Raw genomic sequence first — 19,999 nt, forward strand, 5'->3', positions numbered from 1 at the left:
GCTCACACTCGGGTCCACCTCTCTACTATTTCCTTTTCTGGATGTTTGATCCGTGCCCCTTTTAGTACGTTGATCTCCCACCAGGAGGTCCCCGTCTCTGTCTGCGTCTGCACTCTGTCTACAGTACACTCGGGACTAGCGGCCCCGGCACTGATTGTACAAAAGACGCGGGTATCCCTCTCTCACCCTGGTCGGCCGAGACGGTGCTTTGTCGTTCTGTCACCCGGTGTCACTCATTATCTAGCTTTCATCGCTCCGGCGTTCGCATCTACAGGAGTTCACGGCGACTGTGCTTCACAGGACAAACATATGTTCAAGACGTACATATAACGTCCCCACCCGAAGTCTTGGAGAATTACTCCTCAGCTCAGTCCTGGCTTGCCTCTTCGACTTTGATTCATCCCCGGCACCATCAAAAGACTGCACGGCCTAGAGACTTTGAGCTGAGGCATCCAATTCGAAACAACCAGCGGCACCGGTCGATTCCGACGGCTGGTCTTAGTCTCCGCCCGCGTTGGTGTGGTTATGGACAATAGCCCATCGCGGCCTACCCACTCGAATCTTCACTCTCAGAAAAACCCAGCTCAACAGCCAAAAATGTCTATCCTCACAATGTCCGCGCCGCAGCCGCAGCCCTTGTTCAGGGACGAAAGTCCATGGGAAATGGCCCAGCCCTCTTCCGACTACGCCCGACCGCGCACCGAGAACAAGACGATTGCCCTCCCGTCTATCCGTCAGGTATGATTGAACAGAAGCCATATGCCATTGCGGCACAGCTAACCGTGCCAACAGACGTTTCCCGATCTTCATCTAGAGGGGTCGTTGGCAGATGGGCTTGGAAGCAGGCCGTTTCCTCCCCGGTCCTCGAGCATCGCGGGTCTCGGCGCGCTGGGATCCCCTGAATACGTCCATTCGCCCAGTTCGAGCAAACGGAGAAGGCTGTCGATTGAGGACGATCTGCCTGCCATGAGATCTAAGCAAGTGCCACGACTGTACCAAAGCCCCGAGCGGCCCCTGTCTCAACGGCTTTCTCCGCCTCGTCGAGAGCAGCCCTCGTCTACAACAGCAGAAACGTGGACGAGTCCGACAACACGGCCAAGCCCCTTTGTGTCCAGCGGCGGGGTGCTCGCTCCCATCGAACGGGACGGCCTGAGAATGGAAACGCGCCCTTCTCTACCGACTCTGCCGCCCCAACCCACCATTGTGCCGTTTGACAGCGAGCCTGCACCCATGCCCGGACCTCGAGAGAATGTCGCAATCAGCGCGAGTTCTTCGGGCGTGGATAGACATCCGACTTATCGTGTTCCAGAGTACAGTTACGGTCATCATCATCACCCTAATCGCTATCAATCTCTGTCAACGAGCTCCATCCGACCCCAGGACCGAACGCCTTTTTCGGCTGGGGGGAACTTCAACCCGCACTATCAAGACATGGGTCGGCAAGGAGAGGTCGGTGGCGACGCGAAGCAACGGAAGCGTCGAGGAAACCTGCCCAAGGAAACGACGGACAAGCTCCGGGCTTGGTTTGTGGCGCATCTGCAGCATCCGTATCCCACCGAGGATGAGAAACAGGAGCTGATGCGGCAGACGGGTCTTCAGATGAGTAAGTTTATGCGGCGGCGTCCTGGACTACGAAGCCGCGGGAAAGCTAACGCTGGCCCAACAGACCAAATCTCGAACTGGTTCATCAACGCCCGGCGGCGGCAGCTGCCAGCCATGATCAACAGTGCACGAGCCGAGTCAGACGTCATGCATAGCCGAGTCGGCGGCGGAGCTGGCGGAGAGGGCGAGATCCTGGCCTCGACGGAGCGTGCCGGCGACTACGGGGGCGCGGGCAAGCGCGGAGAGGCGCTGCCGGTTAGCGATGGAGAGGGCAGTGCCTATGACGAGGAAATGGGCCGTCTACGCAAGCGAAGACTGGGCGACCTCAACCGGGAGAGCGTGTGATGATTGGTTTCTACCTGAACACTCGGAGAGTGACTTATACCAGACGCACGACGACAGCCTGTGGACGCTGCCGGCCTGTTGTCCCTAATGGCTCGGCTGCTAGAGCAGGTACTTCGCATGGAAGGCGAGTTGAGCGAGCGATCACGCCTTTGAGGGCCCCACGATTATGCGGGTACATGATGTATGGGACGGCCAGCGCAGTAAAATATGAATCAAAATGATACCAAGTTGACACTAGACTCTTTGTCAGGAAATCGTTTGTATCTCCCGGGGGGGTTGCGCGTTTGAACCCTTTCTAGACTACGCAATGGATGGATGGTCCGAGTAGTACGAACACTCGGTTCCTTAGCACGAAGTAGTCAGAGCGGAACTAACAAACTGACTTTTCTTTTGGAACACCCATTGGACGGTTTGTTTCATCAGCGAGGGGCCAGAGAGAAAGAGCTGCGGAGCGGCTGGCCGCAGGGCAGTCCCCGTGATGTGTATTGTGTGTGGATGTGGACGTGGCTGTGTCGTATGTATGTACGAGCAGGTCGGGAACTCAACCAGGACCGGGGTTCCAGCGACCTTTCTTTCTTCTACTGGTGATTGGTCTCTTTCACTCACAACGCTATCGGCGATTTCGACGGGCTGCCGAGCTGAGAGGGTGAGAGGGAAAGTGGCGGCGGTGGAGGCTCGGCGCGCTGTAGAGTCGGCGACCTCGTTCCCTTATTAATGTGGAGAAGACGAAGAATAACATTGTTTAGATTTTAACACTTTGCCCATAACAGTATTGAATATATCTTCCGTCCTTTTAAGAGGTCCCGTGCTCTTCGTCTTTGCTGTCTCTCTTATTCGCCTTGTCTTGAGCTCTTGCTCTTTCTCTCTCCTGAAAGAAAGCCGGACTGTCTGTCTGGCGATGCAGAGCACCGGTACTCCGTACGGACCTTGTGGGGGTGACGAATCGCGCTTCTATCTCCCTCTCGCCTCATGAATGGAGAGGTGGGCATGTACCGATACGAGACGTGCGGCAAGACACGCGTGGCTCCGCAGGCATTCTGTACGGCAGAACAGGCTTGACATATTGCCGTACGCGGCATATCAAAGAGTAGACCAGACGTTTCTAGTGTACGGAGTACAAACTCCCCCTCATCCCCCCCTTTCATCTTGTTAGGGTTCGGAACAGCCTCATGGGGCCGGGTCCTTGTTGCTCAGTGGAGAAAAGCTGCAGAGCGGGATTCGGCAGTTTGCCAGGCGAAAGGGAGGCACCGAGAGTCAAAATCTGCGGCATCTACTCCAAAGGCGCCGTTCTCAGCGCGCGGAACCGGTCAAGTCTTCATTTCTTCCCTCCTCCTTTCTTCTTCCCCTGACTCCGTTTCCTTTTTTTTTTACTTTTCCCTGTTTCTGTCTCTGAAGCAGAGAGAGGCCCAGCTGTGGAAACCTCAAGCAGCGAATCAGCTTTGGCCGGGCCGAGGGCGTGCCGTGCAACGTCGGGACGGCTGTGTTGTGAAACAAACGCCTGCCACCGGCAATGGCGGCGGCAACTACTTTTCTATATCCGCGGTTTCGGGCAAGGAAAAACAAAGGTCATACGGGAGGGAGAGACTGTGGGAATAACCTTACCAACCCGATGCCAATCGTGGTGAAGGATTTTCGAGGCAACTGCAGATTGTAATTACAAACCACTCACATTGGGCGCTTCCACCTCTGACGTGGAGGGCTCAACGCTTTCCTAGGGGAACCAGGCTCCGTCGTATACAGTGCAACAACAAGGGACCTGCAGGCCGGGAAATGGTGACCCGAGCTCGTCATGGATCTCCTCCGTGGACTTACTGGATGCGTCAGCCAAGGCCGCACCGGGGCTGGGACGAGGGGCTGGTTGCCTTGTGGAGGAGGATGCCGTCAGCTCTTCTCGAAACCCAGGAACCCTGACCCTTTTCGTTGCCGGGGTGGACTTTGCTGGACTCGGTGGGCGCCGGATTTGGTTGTGTGAGTGCGTGGAATCACGAGCCAGCGTGCTCCTTGCTTCTTCTGTTTTTTAACAGCTCAGCCCGGACATGTATCTTGCAGAATGACACATGTATACATGGTCGAGTAGGTATTCGTGTGTATATAATGCAAGTGGAAAGGGTTGAGCGAGCGTACGTTGTGGGGAGCGGCGGGCAAAGGCAATGAGACGTCGGCGCGGCGCGGGATGAGATGATAGGTATTGAGTACTTTGATATAGCTGGCCGGGCCGCGGCCAAGAGACCAAGGGCATTTGCAGGGGAAGCCCCGGACGGCGGCTGCCCGCCCGTTTCGCCGGCGCGCGGGCTCCGGAGTGGCATAGGGAGGGGGGGGGGAGAGGGGAGAGAGAGAGAGGGAGGGGGAGAGAGAGGAAGAGAGAGAGCATGGGTGTCGGAGCCGGGACGGGATACTTGTTTGGGATAGAGTGAGATGCGTAAATCATCCGTTGCAACGAAGTGACTTGTCAATGGCCGTGTTTTACCAAAATCACTTTGGGCCTTTTAGGAGGGAGGGGTGTGAGCTCGTCTGTTCTTGTGTGTGTGGGCAGCTGTCTTTTTGCTGGGACCGCTGGTCCATGGTTCTTCGAGGCCGTCCATCATCGTCGTCAGCCAGACATGGATGTCCTGGTTGAGAGAAATATGGGGTCGGCATGGGCTGTGTGTCTGAGAGGGGCCAGCCCTATTTAGAAATGACTGGGAAGAAAGGGAGTCAGTCTGTAGAACGTTGGAGGGTTCGCGTTGACGACAGGTTTCTTGGCTGGAAGGGGGAAGGGGGAGGGGGAGGGGGAGGCGTGAATAGATGGATGGATGCCGCGGGGATGGACAGCCAGAGACAAGACAGAAGCACGGACCGTGCGATCAGAGATTATCTGGTTAGTTGGCCGATGGGCATGTTTATTTTCCCTTTCCTTTTTTACCATGACTGTACATGCCCACCCTTTGTCTCAGATTCTGGCCCGATCTTGCTGCGGTTAGGGTTTGCATGACTGCCAGCCCCTGACATGATTCATCATGGCATGAAGCACCTTGAAGACTGCTGTAGAGATGGATGACGGCGGCAATACGAGGAAGTGGTCAAGGCCTTCCTTCATTAGCCGATAATGGAAGTTGGGCAACTGGCTGTCCTCTGAATGGGCGGCGGCACACGAGGGGGTCCGAGGCCGCCCGGCCCTCATCCGACGAGCCTCTCCCGACGTGGTCCAGACCAAAGACAATGTACGGATGGATACAGTAGCTTGGAATCACTTGCCACAGCAAGACGGCTAGCCGAGTCGGCTGCCTCCCGCGTAGAGCCGCGTAGAGCTGTTTGGAGACGAGACAGACTTGCAAGGTTGGCCGGCGCGCTGGGGTTGCGGGTATGAAATTACCGGGATACCCAAGCATCGAATTCTTGGTGTATACTGTATAGTGTATACAGAGTAATTACGGACATATCGCATCTATGGGGGTAGGCAACTAGGCATACGCCTTACCGCGCATACGTATGTACTTTGTACTTTGCGCATCATGCAGCAGCTGGTCGGCACGTGATCGAGCCGAGCACCCACAGAGGCACTGAGTTGTGACTCGCTTATCTTGATGCCAGTCTCGAGTCGTCCACCAAGCAGCCGAACCGAGCCTCCAGCCATGGGCCATGCAACCGTCGTGGCCTCATCGTCGACCGTGCCTAGGGTGGCAGCGGTCCGTGTTGGTACTCCACAGTACGCCACCGTCCCCCCGCGGCTGGCGGCTATTGAATGACTCTTGCAGGCGGTCCAGACCAACGTCTCCATTCTGTGTATGCCCGCGGGCTCCGGCAAGCCTCAGAGTCGGACGAGTCCCTTTTCTGCCGCTGTCAGCAGGCATCACAGCCGCGCGACAGGCGCGCCCCCCCAAGGCCTTGGCCATCATGGCCCCTCCCCCCCTCAGGGGGCGAGGGTGACAGAAAGGAGAGAGAGGAGGGGACGTGCGTTTCTTCATCGACGAACCTCGCCTCGCATAAAACGCGGACTGTATTCGTACATCCGTATTCACATGCCGATTCACTCATGCTGGGAACTTGTTGGCAATCGCTAGCCACGCTACTACTGTAGTCCCTTTGCCAGGCTGACGTGGTTCCAGCACCAGCCGAAAGGGTCTCGTTCCTCCACGTCACTGACAGCCGACCTTGGTCGAGCGAATCTTCAAGGGCCAGCCTGCCAGCTTCGCCCACGGTGCGCAACTCGCTTATCGTGCCTGGCCAGCCCCGCTCGACGACCCGAGGATTTTCGGACTGTGGCCCTTTTCCCCCGAACTGACACATACATGCATGCATAGCACTTAGCACATGCATCACTGGTACGAGTATCCCTACCAGAGGGTTAGCATACGCTGCGCAGCCCCTCCCGCCTTTGCATGCTGTCATGTCGACGCCGGTGCAACATGCATTTGTACCTGCCGTTGGCCACATGAAGAAAGGCCTTTTCACCTTCCCCAAGGTAGCAAAGGTCCCGTGCTGGCTTTTGGCCGCTTCGACGTCGCCGTGTGGAATGCAGTCAGCGCGGCTGACGGCGCTAAATGGCTGCCTATAAGCAAACCAGCAACATGTGCATGGAACGTCGTCTGTACATGGCATGCCGGGCACTGTCCATCAAGGTGTCTCTCTCAGGCGTCCGCCCGCTCGGTGCCGCATGACTTTGCTGACCAAAGCGTTCGTCAATGCCGGCTCGGCGTGACTGGCAGCCGACGATGCGGATGTTGGGCCCCAGATGGGAAGCTGAACCAGCATGACACCAAAATCCCAGCTTGGCAGATGCCGCAGCCGGGGAACCCAGGTGGCACCATGCCCTCAGGGGAGCAGGCAATGCCCCTGGAGCATTCGTCCTGTCAAATCGGACTGGGCGATTGCCTGTTTCTTTTGCCAGGATGGGCCGTCGAAACAAATCCACTCCCGTCCACGGAGCCATGTCGCCGGTGGGTGGCCGTCGCCGATCCTCTTTCGTCTGTCGCGCTACATATGTGCTCACACGCCCCCAGAACAAAGAGGCGAAAAATAAAAAGTGGTCGCAGCTGAGCAAGGTTTAGTCGGGCCATCGACGAGACATGGCAATCCCGGCCTGCCTGCGACGACATCCCCGCAAACCCCTCGAGGGCAACTAAATGAAAAAAACCAAGGCGAAACAACAAAGAATAAAACAAGGGAGCGGAAGCTGCTTGCCGAATTGGGCCTGTGCCGGGCCGGCGGGGGCGAGCGAGGTTTTGAGAGCCCTACGGAGTACAGCAAGAAAACTTGGACAACTGGCTCAACATTGTCTGGTCATTAGCCATGTTCAGAAACCTTCAGGAACCAGTCCGTGGGTCCATGGGCCAACGGCCGAGGATGCGTCTTCAGCGCCGCTTGCTCGGCCAAGGTGTGCGCTGGCCGTTGCATCGGCGGCACGAAGAGATGAGAGATCTTCCGACCGCGGAAAAGACGCTGCATGTACAAGGCACGGTCTGTTTACGAACACAGCTGCGCCCTGTCACGATGCTATGCTGCATTCAACTCACCCCCCCCCCTCCCCCCGGCCGGGGGGGGTTGGTTTCTTGACACGAAGCGTGCGTCTCCTGACAGTCTTGTGATGAGACATGCAGATGCGAGCCGTGCCCCAAGCCCCCGGCCGGGTTCCTGGGTGGTGTCAAACGAGCCAAAAGGAGGGGGGGGAGCTTCATCAAGAGCCTGGCTCCGGCTTGAGCTTGACCGAACTATTGGGCGCGCTTGGTGCCGAGTGGTGACGGAGGCACGGCTGGCAAACGTACGAGTCCGCATTGAAAGCCAAGTGGCCGAGTCTGCGGCTGGAGACTGTCCAAGCGTCCAGGGGAAGAGAACCAAACCCCCCCTCCCCCCTTTCACCTCCCCAAAGTGAATGCCTCTCCACAGCGCTGCGTCTCGTCTTTGGCCTTTTTCTCTTTATCGGGATGCTTCTCGGCAGACGGGCAAAGCAGGCTTCGCCGAGGTTTGAGTACAAGAGTACTTTTTACCAGATGCACTGCACGTAACTTGGCGTCGTAGTAACGCCGGCCGACGCCGTAAACCCGTCATGTAGCCGCGGGCCGCTGGGGCCTTGACGGCGGCAAACCGAAAGACCGGGTCAGTGGATAATTCAACAACGGACCGCCCGAGAAGCAAGCAAGCTCCTGGTCTCGCCCTGCCGCTCTACCCGCCGTGGTTCCGCAGCCATCTGAGGGCTGCCCAAGTCTCGGCGGATCACACCGAGACGTCTCGAGTCTCCTTCGCTTCAAAGCCGGACCCAGCCGTCTCCGTCTCCGTCTCCGTCTCCGGTCCCGGCCCCGGTCCCAGCTCCGGCGTGGCCTCTGAGCCGTTGGCGTGCGTCTCGTGCCGCCTGCGAAAGCTCCAGTGTGAACACACCAGTCCAACCTGCGCCCGCTACCCAAGGGCAGGCTGCGAATGCATCTATCCCAAGGCGAGGAGGAAGCCGATCTTTCAGCACAGGAACGTCAAGGAGCTCGAGGCTCGGCTTGATACGCCCCAATTCCCTTCCACACAGATATTCAGCTCACGCCTCTCATGCCCCATACGCAGCTCAAGTCGAAGAGTATTTCAGCCATGTCTGCGGCTGCAAGAATGGCACCCGCAACAGTAGCGACGGCGTCGACGGCGCCGTCCCTAATTCGTCCGCAACGCCCCCGACGAGCCTCTGCTTTGCATGAGAGATTTCACCTCGGAGAGTGGCCCGCTCAGCTCCGACGCTGACGACTTCGGCACGGCCAGCCAGCCGGCGATCCCTTTGACATGGCCAGTCTTGCCAGGACCAGCGGTTTCGAGGGCGGTGGCCAGTCTATGGGGTTTTGGATACTCAGAGTCGCTCCCTCCGATCGAGGTGCAGGAAGAGCTGTAAGCAGCCAACCCCTCCCTCCCCCGAGTAGCTACTTGTTGCTCATTCTTTACTCTGTAGCAATCACGCTTTCTTGAACGTTCAGTACCAATTTATTCTCGTCATCCATGCGGGTCGCTACTATCAGCCGTTCTACCGCGGGCCGCTGCAAAAGCCGCCCATGTGCTTGCAGTATGCCATCTGGGCCATGACGGCCACCGGACCCTCCAAGTATAACCGGTATTCTCAAGTCTTTTATCAAAGGACCCGGCAGTACGCTGAGGCCGACGAGATGATGGTGAGCTGTCCTTGGGCTGTTTAGTTCATGGGAGGGGAGGGCGTGCGTGCTGGCCGGATCTCCTGAACCAGGGCCACGGAGAATACTTCATCACCGTTGCCCACGCCCAAGCCAGGGCCATCATCACTTCTTAGGAGGCAAAGTGCATGCTGTTCACCAGGGCCTCGCTGAGCAGCGCCAAGTGCGTCCAGCTCGTCCAGATGGTGGGTCTGGATCAGCTCGATGGGGCGACGGACCGTCTGCCTCCGTCTCGGCACCCGCGACGTCCTGGGCCGAGCTAGAGGAACGGCGCCGTGTCTTTTGGGGAACCTTTACCTACGACTCGCACGCGAGCATTTGGACGGGCTGGCCGTGCTTGATCGATCCCAGCGACGTAAGTTACGCCCTCTCCTGTGCCACCAGCACCCTCAGCCAAGGCCAGGTCGTGACCCGGCTCCCGGCCTCCGAGGCGGCCTTCTCTTCTTGATAGGAGGATACGTCGCCGTTTACGGATGTCGTATTCGAGGGAGCTGTCTAGTACAGCTTCACCGACACCATCATCACCCGCCATATGTTCCGGCTCATTCCCGGCACGCCCACCGGCCGAGCCCGACGGGACGGACCGACGACATGCTGCGGGACTCCCTTTGGGAGCGCCACGCGACCTCGACAACAAGATCATCAACGGCTTCATGTTCCAGCCCAACAATCTCCGCTTGCTGCAGAGCATCCGCTATCCGACAACCGTCCATACCAACCTCAATCTGCACCACGCCGCCATCGGAATGCAGGAGAAACACAGCCTGCCTGAGTCGGTCAAGCGCAGCAGCGTATGTCGTCTAAGAACGTCGGCAGAGAAGATTGTCAGCATCGTCAAGATACGTTCTCAATCCACCGCCCTGGTACGGGAGCCTCCTCAAAGCCCAATTTCAGCCCACTTGTCTCTGGCCCCCCTCCCCCCCCTCTCCGGGCTTGCTGACTGCTGCAATAAAGGAGTCCCGTGTGTGCAGTGGCGCTCTACTGCGCCGTGGCTGCATGCGTGTACTTGGCCAAGGACAACCACGACCCGGCCTGACGCCGCTCGACACGTCCAATCTGCGCCTCATCACTCACGCCATGAAGGTGGCCGGCACTTTGAGATGACCTACAACTTCCTGCAACAGGCGTGCCTGGGCATTGAGGGGAACGGACTGGACGCCTGTCTCAAAGTTCTGAGCCTCAGCAAGTACCGGGCCTCATCCAGCGACGCCAAGTGCAGCATTCCCTTGCTGGTTCGAAGCTCCATCTTCAGGGACACAGAGTAATTATCACCCGTATTGTTGGGCAGGCTGCCGGTAACCCCCAGGGCCTCATTCCGCCGATCCATCTGACGCCGGCGGGTGGCAACGAGCCGCAACTGGGTTCCGGAAGGGGCCTCGGTGCCTTGTGAGATCTTGTCGGGGGAGACTGCTTCCAGCCAATCGTCCGCATCGTGACGCGCAACCTGACGCCCAAGCGGGCGGATCACGCAAGCCACAAGCGGAAGCAAGTGTCCACAACCCCCGAGCCCGATGCGGCCAGGGACACGGCCCCGCTCGACGCCGTCATGGGAGAAGAGCTCTCGTGGGGCGTGACGGCTGGCGGGCAGCGGATGGTGAGCGCGGCGTCTGGCTCTCCCTCGGGATCTGGGCTGCGGCTGTTGCGAGGCGGCGCGGTGGGGGAAGCTTGGTACTTCTTGATCGATCAAGCTCCTCCCCCTCTTCGTTGCCCAGAACTGGAAGACTCGACACAGTGGTACCGCCAGAGGGCATGGCCAGCACGTCAATTGGAAGCCTCGTAGGACTCGGCAACACCTCCGAGGAGAACCGCATTGACCTGCGGCCTTTGCAGGATCGCGTAACGGCGCAGCCAGTGCCGGGCTTCGCGGGAACGCCGGAGGCCGAGAACGAGATGGTGTGGGCGCTTCTGGCCGAGATGGTGGGCTGGCACGGTGGCGTGGTGAAGGGTGAATGACGCGTCGGGCAAGGAGGCGGGCATGCGAAGTAGGCTTTGAACATGGGGGAGGAAGGCGCCGGCATGGGCGCAGAGGAGAGGAGGGGCGTCATGACACCAGCTGTTTAACCACCACCCTAGACGATGGAGAAGGCCGAGATGTGTCAACCTGGCATCGCCATGTTGGCTTGGACATGGCATATGACCCACGGATACAATTCCAATTCTCTCGCCTCGAGTGGCATTCTCCTCTACTCCTTTGCTGCTCTCCCCGCCCCCTTTTCCCAGCCGGCAGTCCATCATCCACTCCCTGAAGACGCTTGCTGCGCGCGTCGTCATCGGTGGGGCTGAGAGTCGGCACAGCCGGGCCTCCAAAAACCCCGAATGCCGCACGGGCGCGGCAATCGGCAATCGGCAGCCGGGACCCCCTCCCCACCAGGCCCCACACGGGACGGGCGCCGCCGGATTGATTCCCCCACCACCTGCTGCAATGGCGTGGTGTTTGATGAGCTGCTCATGGGCGGGAGTCAAACAGCTTGACCGAGGCGGCGTGCGTAGGACGACGCCCACGTTCTTCCTCCCGGCTCGGCGCCGTTGGACAAACCGGACTGCGGCTCGGGCCTGGAGTTGGGGCTCACTTCACAAATACGGAGTGCGCCGAGAGTGCGCTGGGAGATGCACGCCGTGCGGGACAGGGCAGCAGACGACAGTAGTCCATCATTGCATGCACGCGCAGTCAAGGCGGCAACCAAACTCGGCATCGAAACGTCTTCACTTCATTAACAGTGCCGCCCATGCCTTGCCCAACCTGCCCGTCCAGACACCCGTCCATGCGACTCCCATGGTGAAAGCCCGGCATCCAGCCAAGCCCGGCCCAGCCATGTACGTCGCGAATGACCATCACACCGCCCGTAGACGCCATCCCTGACCTTGAATAAAAAAAAACCATTCTTGGGTTCTATCCCAAATGGTGTACCAAGCAGCCCTTCAGGCATGCCCGCTTGCCCCAGCCGTTCAAAACGCCGTCGCCATGCACGCAATGTTTTCCAGAAAAGCGAGGAAAAATCCTGAGGGATGGGGATATAAGTAAAGGAACCTGCCCTTAGGCTCCCTTGGCCAATTTGTCGTAGTCTCGGCAGCAACAACGCCCAGGAAGAGACGCCGACTCAAAAGCGCAGCTCACGAAACAAAGCCAGCGAATCCTACCAGCAAGCTCAAGGCCAGGGTCAGCGCCACCGGGGCCAGCGAGGGCGCCGGGACGCCCGCGGCGCCATTCTTGTTCGAGTTGCCGTTGCGCGACGACCGGTCGGGAATGCCCGAGGTCGCCGCGACCGGCTTCTGCGCCGCGACGGCCTGTGGCACCGCGTTGGCCCCCGTGCCAATTTCCGCAATGTCCGATCCGGTGGCATTGAAATTCGTCTTGGCCAGAGAGATCTTGTTGTTCCCCATGTCGTAGACGACGTAGGCGCTGCGCAGAAACGTGTCGCCAAGGACGCTGATGGAGTTGTCAGAGGGCAGGATGCCACAGTAGCAGGCCGGCGTGCCGTCGCCAAAGGCCATGGGCCGACCCGAGGGCAGCTCCGTCGGGTCGATGACCACCTCGCGGAGGGGCACGTCGATGACGGCCGGATCGCTGAAGCGAAAGGTTAGGTTTGTGTCTTGGTTGCGCAGTGAGCAGGGCACGTAGGCGACGCCGTCACCCTGCTCGAACTGGGCGTTGAGGGCCTTGTAGATGGGCTGGATCAGGTTGTTGGGCAGGTAGGTGAAGGAGGAGCCCGAGTCGAGGAGGACGGCAAGGGCCATGTTGTCGCCCGCCGTGGTCCCGCCGACGCTGAGGCCCGTCAAGGTGATGTAGAACTCGACAAATTGGTCGTCGACCTTCTGGATAGGCAGGCTGACGAGTTGGCCCTTGAAGCGCGCCTTGTCGATGCCGCCAAAGAGGATGGTGCCGTCCTGGGCGTCGATGTCGTTGAGCCAGAGGCTGTACGCACTCGAGGCGATGATGCTGTCCTTGGCCATCTTGGCCGGCAGGTTGTCGTACTGCGTCTTTTTAAAGCGCGCGATGGGGGCCTCGTTGGCGGGATAGCCGACGCCGAGGACAGCCTGGGGCGAGGTGCTGGTGTAGCCGACGCCAAACTGAAAGTTCTGGATCTCCTGGCCGAAGAGGCGGAGGGTGTCGGTGACATAGTCGCCCGAGGCGCCGGAGCCGTCCACGTACGAGATATTGAAGAAGCTTCCGATGTAGTTGTAAGATGAGGATGAGTTGGCATTATAGGTGCCCGAGGCGGCGCATGGCCGCGACTTGAGCGAGCACAGGTCGGATTTGGCCGTGTTGATCCACAGGTCGCTGCTGCCAGTGTCCAAGTGCATCCGCACGGGCTGCGGCGGGTTGCCCAGGGTGCCGTTGAGAAAGTAGAGAATCTCCTGGGGTTGCGGCTGTCAGCTGTTGCTCGTATGGAAGAGGAATGACGGGCAGCTTGGGCAAACAGAGGTAACCTACATGATTGTCCATGGTAGCGTTGACTGATCCGGCGCGCTTCCGTAGCCGCTTGGCATCATTGGCTATCGGGTCGCGGACTACCTGGCGACGCAGGTTGAGACCAAGCACGCGTGGCGAGCCATCTTGGCGTTTGCCGGGAGACAGGCCGGCGGCGGGCGTGGGGATGATGGTGCCGAGGGCGAGAAGGAGCGTCGTCGACTTCATTGTCCAAGATTCATTCCGGCACAAGTATCTTTCCAAAAAGAGAAGGAAAAGAAAACAAACACCGAGCGCTGGCTCTCCGATTACCCTCGTCGATTCACTTATGCCGACTTAGAGGACCAGACACTGGAGGAGAAGTTGTAAAGAGCGGGAAACGCAAATCGTTGAATCCGAAGCAGCGGCACAAGGAAGCCCAATGCCGATCCCGAAGAGTGTTTGCGAAGAGCCAAAGATGAAGGTCTCGCAGAGACAGGTGAATGACCAAAGGTGGTGGAGGTCGTGAATGTTTCTTCGATAGGGAGAGACGGACAGGAAGGAGAGGATAGACGAGGAGGAGACGTGACGGTGTCGATGGTGACGACGACGGCGACGACGACGAGGAGGTGGTGACGGAGGCGGAGTCGGAGTCGGAACGGTAGAACTCGTCTAGTTCAACGAGGACGCCGTGGGTGTAGTGAAGAGAAGGGACAGGGCAGGCGGGCGAAGATAGGCCGAGGAGAGACGGAGAGAGCGGCAAATCGGCAGCGATTTGCCGGGCACGACACGACGGAGTTCGCCTCAAAGAAGGTCGACGACGATCCGAGCAAAGGCCCAGCTGCCAGGCGTGGGCTCTCCACATCGGGAGAATATGATACCCCCGATACTTGGATGAAACGGGCCCGGGCATGACGACGGTTCGTGCGGGTGGGCCGTCGACGACTTCTTTCCTGAGAGGGAGAGAAGCTGGAGAAGATTAGTCACGTCGACACAGGAGAGAGAGAGACGGAGAGAACGAGAGAGGCTAAACTCAAACGTGCCAACTCACGACGCGCGGACCGAAACGCTTGCTGTGCGAAGATGCACGGCCGGGCGCAAGCCCAGCCTCAAACGGAGCACCGCCGCCGCCGTGGGCCCGTCTGCCTCTGGGCGGCGTCATTTTGTGCGTGTCGGGGCAGTTGCGTAGACGAATGGTTGAGCCGAGTTTTCCGTGGTCGACCGACGATGACGACGACGACGACGACGAAGCTGTCATCAAATCAAGCCGACGTTGACCAACCCCCTCCCGGAACCGAGGCACCAAAAGGCAATGGTCAAGGGCGACGGCAACAGGGGGGATAAGATGGGAATAGCCCGTCGACAGCTCAAATCTGTCCTCCCTCCCGATGCAGAGAAGGTAGAACAAAGGAAGAACTAAGTTAGAAGAGAGCGGGTTGTGTGTGTCCAGGAATAGACAAAGACGTGGACGGGGTTGATACACCGTTACACAAATGCGTGTACAAGGGTACAAGCACGTTCATTCGCTAGGTACCCCTGAGTTCACATGCTGTATTTGATTTATTCTAGGGCTCTTTTAGTGGCTACCTACTTGCCTACAGTACATCCCTACAGTGGCGAACAGGCGGTACAAAACCACTTCGAGCGCACTCCGCCCTCCTGCACCCACTGTACCAGTACTGTACTCCGTAAGGCGCACGCCGTAAGGCCCCTGCCCTGCATCTGCCATGCCCAAAACACACATGAGACGCCCTGGCTGACTTGCCAAGGACTGTAGCTTCTTCGCCGCCTTTTCTTGACCGTCTGGGATGAATAGACGACGTGGCAGGTAGGATAGGTAGTCCCAGGCCAGGTACTGTTGACATTTGTATTCGCTCATCTTGCGCCCTCTCCCGTCGCATCTCGTTTGGATCTTCTGTCCATCCTCCTCCGTCTCCATCTCTTTTTCCATATCTCCTCCTATCTCTCCTTCTACTTCCTTATAGCTCTGCTCCTCCTCTCCCTCCTCCTCCTCCTCCTCCTCCTCCTCCTCCTCCTTCACTCTCCCTCTCCTCACTTCTCCCTCCCCGGCGCATCTACACTCCCGTCTTACGGCGTCTCGACACGCGGCCCTACAATATATGGCCAATTGCAACTCGCAGCCACCGCCAGGCAGCCGTTTCTCCCAGGCTCCAAAGCTATGAGATGCGGCTGAAAGACCAGTCTCGCGGGGCTGGGAGCCAGGCAGACAGCCCTCCTTCAACGACGTAGCAAAGGCGTCTTGTAGATAACATCTACCTCGCCTCCACCTAAAGGGAGCCCCAATCCGTAGCCCAACCACCTCCCATTCAACTCTTCCACGGCTCTGCTCTCCCCGGGTCTCCCACCCCGCGACGCTGCCGTCTTCAACAAACATGGATCCCGCCTTTGTCGCAAACATGGAGCGCTGGTCTGTCTGCCTGTCCATACTCGCGCCTCCCGGCCTTGACTGATGCTCCCTGCCTCCTATTCCAGCCCCATGTACGCTGTCAGTCGACTCCTCTCCAGCCCACCTTGACATCCGCTCATGCCTCGCCTAGTCCTTCTTCAGTGCCATGGGTTGCGCCAGCTCCATCATCCTCTCCACCTTCGGCGCCTCCTACGGCACCGCAAAGTCTGCCGGCGCCATCTTTGCCTCTGGCATCATGCGCCCTGACCGGCTAATGCAGAACATGTGCGTCCCCCTTTGCCGCCAAGATGCCGCGAGGAACGGGACTCTCAGGCGCCTGGCTGACCGACGGCTCCCGTCCCGACAGCCTCTGCGCCATCATGGCCCAGATCCTCTCCATATACGGCCTGGTCGCCAGCGTCATCATCGTAAACAACACCATGGAGAAGATGCCCGCCCACACTGCCTTCCTCCATCTTGGCGCAGGGTTGGCCTGCGGTCTCTGCGGCCTGGCTGCCGGCTTCGCCATCGGCATAGTCGGCGACGCTGGCGGTGCGTTCCGGATCCGCGGGGCCGCGCTCTTGACGCTGACAATATTGGCAGTCCGCGCGAGCACCCAGCAGCCACGCCTGTATATTGGCATGGTCCTCATCCTCATCTTCGCCGAGGTCTTGGGTCTCTACGGCATCGTCGTGTCAATCCTCATGATCACGCGCTCTACCATGGACGTCACCCAGTGCAAGTACTGACGGGGGAATACATGTGATTCGCAACCTGGCAATCGGCGCCAAGTAGTTGTAGAGCCCTCGCTCGTGCCTCGCTCAACCGCCGACAGGTCCAAGTTCAAGCGACAGGGGTTCTCGGCTCACCAAATCACAGAGCCCATTCTTCCCGGTTGTCGTTTCGCGTCACAAACGGCTCATCGATTCTCTTAATGGCAAAGTCGCTGCAAAGTATACTAATGCCCAGTCAGTAAAACGGCCATTGCCCCAGCACTCTCAGTGGTTCCCCTGAAAAGGCGCAACCGAGGCGTGAGACGGTGATGTGTGAAAGGGAGGGAAGGATGGAGAGAAAGGTTGGGGGAAATACCACGCGGAAGCTACCAGAGAATCCAGCTCGGCCACCACGGCCTCCCTCTTGGAGCCGTTGACCAGGCCCTTGTGAATCTGTGTTTGGAGCTCCCGGATCCTCGACGACTTGCTCATCCCAGACTGCTCCAGCACCTTGCGCCCCATGCAGTCCGAGTGGAACGAGTGCTGGCACGGAAAGACAAAAAACTGCCTGCTGAGCAGCGGCAGCCCGCACACGTAGCACTTTTCCCCCGGCTCCACAATCGCGTATCGGTGGTCCAGCGCCGCAATATCCAGCTTGATGTTGGTCGCCGTCTGCGAAGACTCTTCCATCTCCTTCTTTAGGTTGTCAATGTTGCGGCTGTAGTCCTCGAGCGCCCCGCAGATCTCCTCCTTGAAGTCGTCAATCACGACAAAGTCGGGGGAAAAGGGCATCAGGTCCTCGATCCTGAGCAGCTCGCATCGCTTGAGGAACTCAATGGCCGTCTTGATGCCGTCCGACTTGGCAATGACCTTGCGCGCCACCGCCAGCCACAGTCTCTTGCGCAGCTGCGGGTTCGACATGGCCCGGTCGGCAATCACCGCGCCCAGCTCCACCTCGTCGTGAGACAGCGCCAGGTCGACGGCTTGGAGATATTGGCCCATGCTGGTGTATATGTGGACGCACGAGAGCGTGCGGTGGTGTTGGATGCAGAGCCGCAGGGCAAAGTCTTGGTCGTAGCGCGGTTCGTCGCCCTGAGCTTGCAGGTACGACAGGAGACCCGACTCGTCCTTGGAGGGATGCGAGGCGTAGATGGACACGAGCGTGTTGTGGACCGCCGCGTCCTTGGAGTTGAGCTGGAAGACGACGTAGTTGAGGTATCGGATTGCCTGGTTCTGCGCGTTGACCTCGCCAGGCAGGTTGCGGTTGTACTCGAGCAGGGCCGGGATGAGACTGCGCGGGTTGAGGTCGGCGTGTCTCATCAGGATATCCGCCGTCTCCTGCGGCGCGCGCGTCATGAGGACGCTGCTGTACCGGTAAAAGACGTCGGGGTCCGTCTGCTTCTTGAGGACGGCCAGGGCCTCGGGCCATCGCTCGCGCTGGACCCAGTACGACAGGACATAGTTGTAGTCGTTGACGGCGTCGGCAAAGTACAGCAGCTCCGCTTCGCGTCCGTGGCTGCTGATGACGTCGTAGACCATGCTGCGGTCCAAGTCGCCCTTGTACTTGCCGACAAACTCCTCATACTCCTTTCGCACAGCCTCGAGCAGCTTCCGCGACTCGCCCGTGCTCAGGCTCTCCGACAGCTCCGCCTGCGTCATGATGGTGTCGTCGAGAGAGTTGAGCTTGGCCATGAACACTTCGACCAGCCAGCCCGCCACCATGATCCGCTGCATGGCGGCAGACTTGCTGGCCGTGGCCAGTTTGGTCAGGAGGAACTGCCGGAGGGCGTCGGGCTGGTTGTTGTCGATAATGCTCAGTGCAATGTCCTCGAACGGCTTGTTGCTCCGGCCATATACCGTGGCCGCTTCGTTCCAGTGGCCCTTCTTGGCCAAATGATCGCCGTATGCCGCTGCCACCGTCTCCTTTTGCGTCCGAGTGTGCGCATGCTGCAGCGCCGGCTCAAACTGCTTGTTGTCCATCATGATTTGCCAAATGTCCCGGTCCTCGTCACGCACCACAATCTCGTGGATCTCGTCCGACGTGAATAACCAGAAGGTGTTTTTCTGCATATCCACCGAGAAGCCTATGGCCCTCTGGCCAGCACCGAGAACCTCGTGCTCCGAGACCAACTTGCCCGTCAGACGGTTCGTGGCAACGACGCGGCCACCGACGAGGCTGATGATGTGCCACTGAGTGAGCGCCATGGCATCAATCGTCTCCGAGGCCGGCCGTCGCCTGCCCGACGATTCCGCTGTGAGCATCTGCGCCACGCCCAGCATCTTTGACTCGGAAAACACGCGCGAGCCCAGGCTGTTGTCCGCCGGGGTGTTGGAGAGCTTCCCATGAAAGATGCCATGGGATGACAGCCAGGCGTATGCTCGGTCGGGGGCGTCCTCGGAGTATGGGTTCATTTCGGGGACGTCTGGGGACAGGGCCAGGGTCGAGTAGGCTGGCGACTGCGGGCGAGACAGCTCGTGAACGACGGGCTGCTCCGACTCAAAGAGCCTCGTGTAGGCCGAGCCACTACCGTCGTGTGCATGGCCGAGCTTGCCGACGAGGTGGAATATCCTGCTCTGCGTGGCAATGACGACCCTCCGCAGGTCCGACTTTGTGTGCAGGTTGTCGACCCACAAGCCCGTGATGGGCCCATCGGGCAGCTTGTGCAGGGTTTTCAGATGCTTCACCTCCTTCTTGTAGAACTCGTGGGACATTTCGATGAAGGCTTCGTAGATGTTGCCATCGGCGGCGCCCAGCAGGATTTCTCGCGTAGACGCAGTCGGCAGGGAAGGGTTCCAGGCAACGCTCTCAATCGTGACGCCGCGCAGGCGGCCCAACGGGCGCGGTTGCTTCGACTGCGAGTGCAGGTAGTAGTTTTCACCCAGAGCAGTGCAGATGAGGAGATGCGACGCGGTCGGGTCGAGAAACATGCGGCGTATGACGCCAACCTCGGACGACTTCTTGGGCAAGTCGATGTCTGCAAGCCTGTGAGCCTCATTCGCTTCACCGCCAGGCGTTTTCGGCCGTGGCGATGGCGCATGCCCTGCGCGGACTCACCGTCAATGTCCTCTGGGCGGTTGAGATCGATGCGCAGGATGCGTCCGTTGGAGAGGGCGAGGATGATGACATTGTTGGCCACCTGCGCGGCGACAAAGTCGGCGGCGATGGAGAACTGAAGCTGGACTCGCTCGACGGTGAAAATGGGCAGGTTGTCGTCGAGTCCGGGGCCGGCGTCGGCGGCGACGAAGCCATCATTGAGGTCGAGGGACATGGCGGCGTCGCACGGCCTGCATGCCCAGCCAAAGGCGTGCTTCCCGGTCCCAGCCGGTGCCAGCGGAGAGCCGGCGGCTGGTCAGCAGTGACTGGGGGATGCAGCCAGCCTTGGACTCGTCGGCGGCGACAGTTGGCGGAGGT

General features: G+C 59.3%; 6 protein-coding genes across 6 annotated transcripts; 4 read left to right on the plus strand and 2 right to left on the minus strand.

Annotated features, from left to right (window-relative positions):
- Positions 1-597: 597 nt before the first annotated feature.
- Positions 598-1,947, plus strand: HRG_06082 (homeobox KN domain-containing protein; the record flags this gene model as incomplete). The annotated part of the gene is made up of 3 exons (XM_044864553.1): positions 598-738; positions 793-1,603; positions 1,667-1,947. The coding sequence occupies 3 exons, from the start codon at positions 598-600 to the stop codon at positions 1,945-1,947; spliced, it is 1,233 nt and encodes a 410-aa protein (XP_044721085.1).
- Positions 1,948-8,596: 6,649 nt separating this feature from the next.
- Positions 8,597-9,196, plus strand: HRG_06083 (uncharacterized protein; the record flags this gene model as incomplete). Its single annotated transcript, XM_044864554.1, has 3 exons — positions 8,597-8,784; positions 8,846-9,062; positions 9,134-9,196. 3 exons carry the CDS (start codon positions 8,597-8,599, stop codon positions 9,194-9,196), a joined length of 468 nt encoding a protein of 155 aa, XP_044721086.1.
- A 537-nt stretch (positions 9,197-9,733) lies between these two features.
- HRG_06084 (uncharacterized protein) lies at positions 9,734-11,033 on the plus strand (the record flags this gene model as incomplete). Its single annotated transcript, XM_044864555.1, has 5 exons — positions 9,734-9,943; positions 10,035-10,041; positions 10,164-10,312; positions 10,498-10,674; positions 10,911-11,033. 5 exons carry the CDS (start codon positions 9,734-9,736, stop codon positions 11,031-11,033), a joined length of 666 nt encoding a protein of 221 aa, XP_044721087.1.
- Positions 11,034-12,191: 1,158 nt separating this feature from the next.
- HRG_06085 (eukaryotic aspartyl protease domain-containing protein) lies at positions 12,192-13,716 on the minus strand (the record flags this gene model as incomplete). The annotated part of the gene is made up of 2 exons (XM_044864556.1): positions 12,192-13,436; positions 13,513-13,716. The coding sequence occupies 2 exons, from the start codon at positions 13,714-13,716 to the stop codon at positions 12,192-12,194; spliced, it is 1,449 nt and encodes a 482-aa protein (XP_044721088.1).
- A 2,144-nt stretch (positions 13,717-15,860) lies between these two features.
- On the plus strand, positions 15,861-16,623 carry HRG_06086 (ATP synthase subunit C domain-containing protein; the record flags this gene model as incomplete). The annotated part of the gene is made up of 5 exons (XM_044864557.1): positions 15,861-15,895; positions 15,961-15,973; positions 16,026-16,159; positions 16,242-16,426; positions 16,478-16,623. 5 exons carry the CDS (start codon positions 15,861-15,863, stop codon positions 16,621-16,623), a joined length of 513 nt encoding a protein of 170 aa, XP_044721089.1.
- Positions 16,624-16,747: 124 nt separating this feature from the next.
- On the minus strand, positions 16,748-19,856 carry HRG_06087 (pep3/Vps18/deep orange family domain-containing protein; the record flags this gene model as incomplete). Its single annotated transcript, XM_044864558.1, has 4 exons — positions 16,748-16,832; positions 16,964-19,037; positions 19,116-19,562; positions 19,643-19,856. 4 exons carry the CDS (start codon positions 19,854-19,856, stop codon positions 16,748-16,750), a joined length of 2,820 nt encoding a protein of 939 aa, XP_044721090.1.
- Positions 19,857-19,999: the final 143 nt, after the last annotated feature.

This window comes from Hirsutella rhossiliensis (genome assembly GCF_020360975.1).
Source record: "Hirsutella rhossiliensis strain HR02 chromosome Unknown scaffold00005, whole genome shotgun sequence".
Taxonomy (NCBI): domain Eukaryota; kingdom Fungi; phylum Ascomycota; class Sordariomycetes; order Hypocreales; family Ophiocordycipitaceae; genus Hirsutella; species Hirsutella rhossiliensis.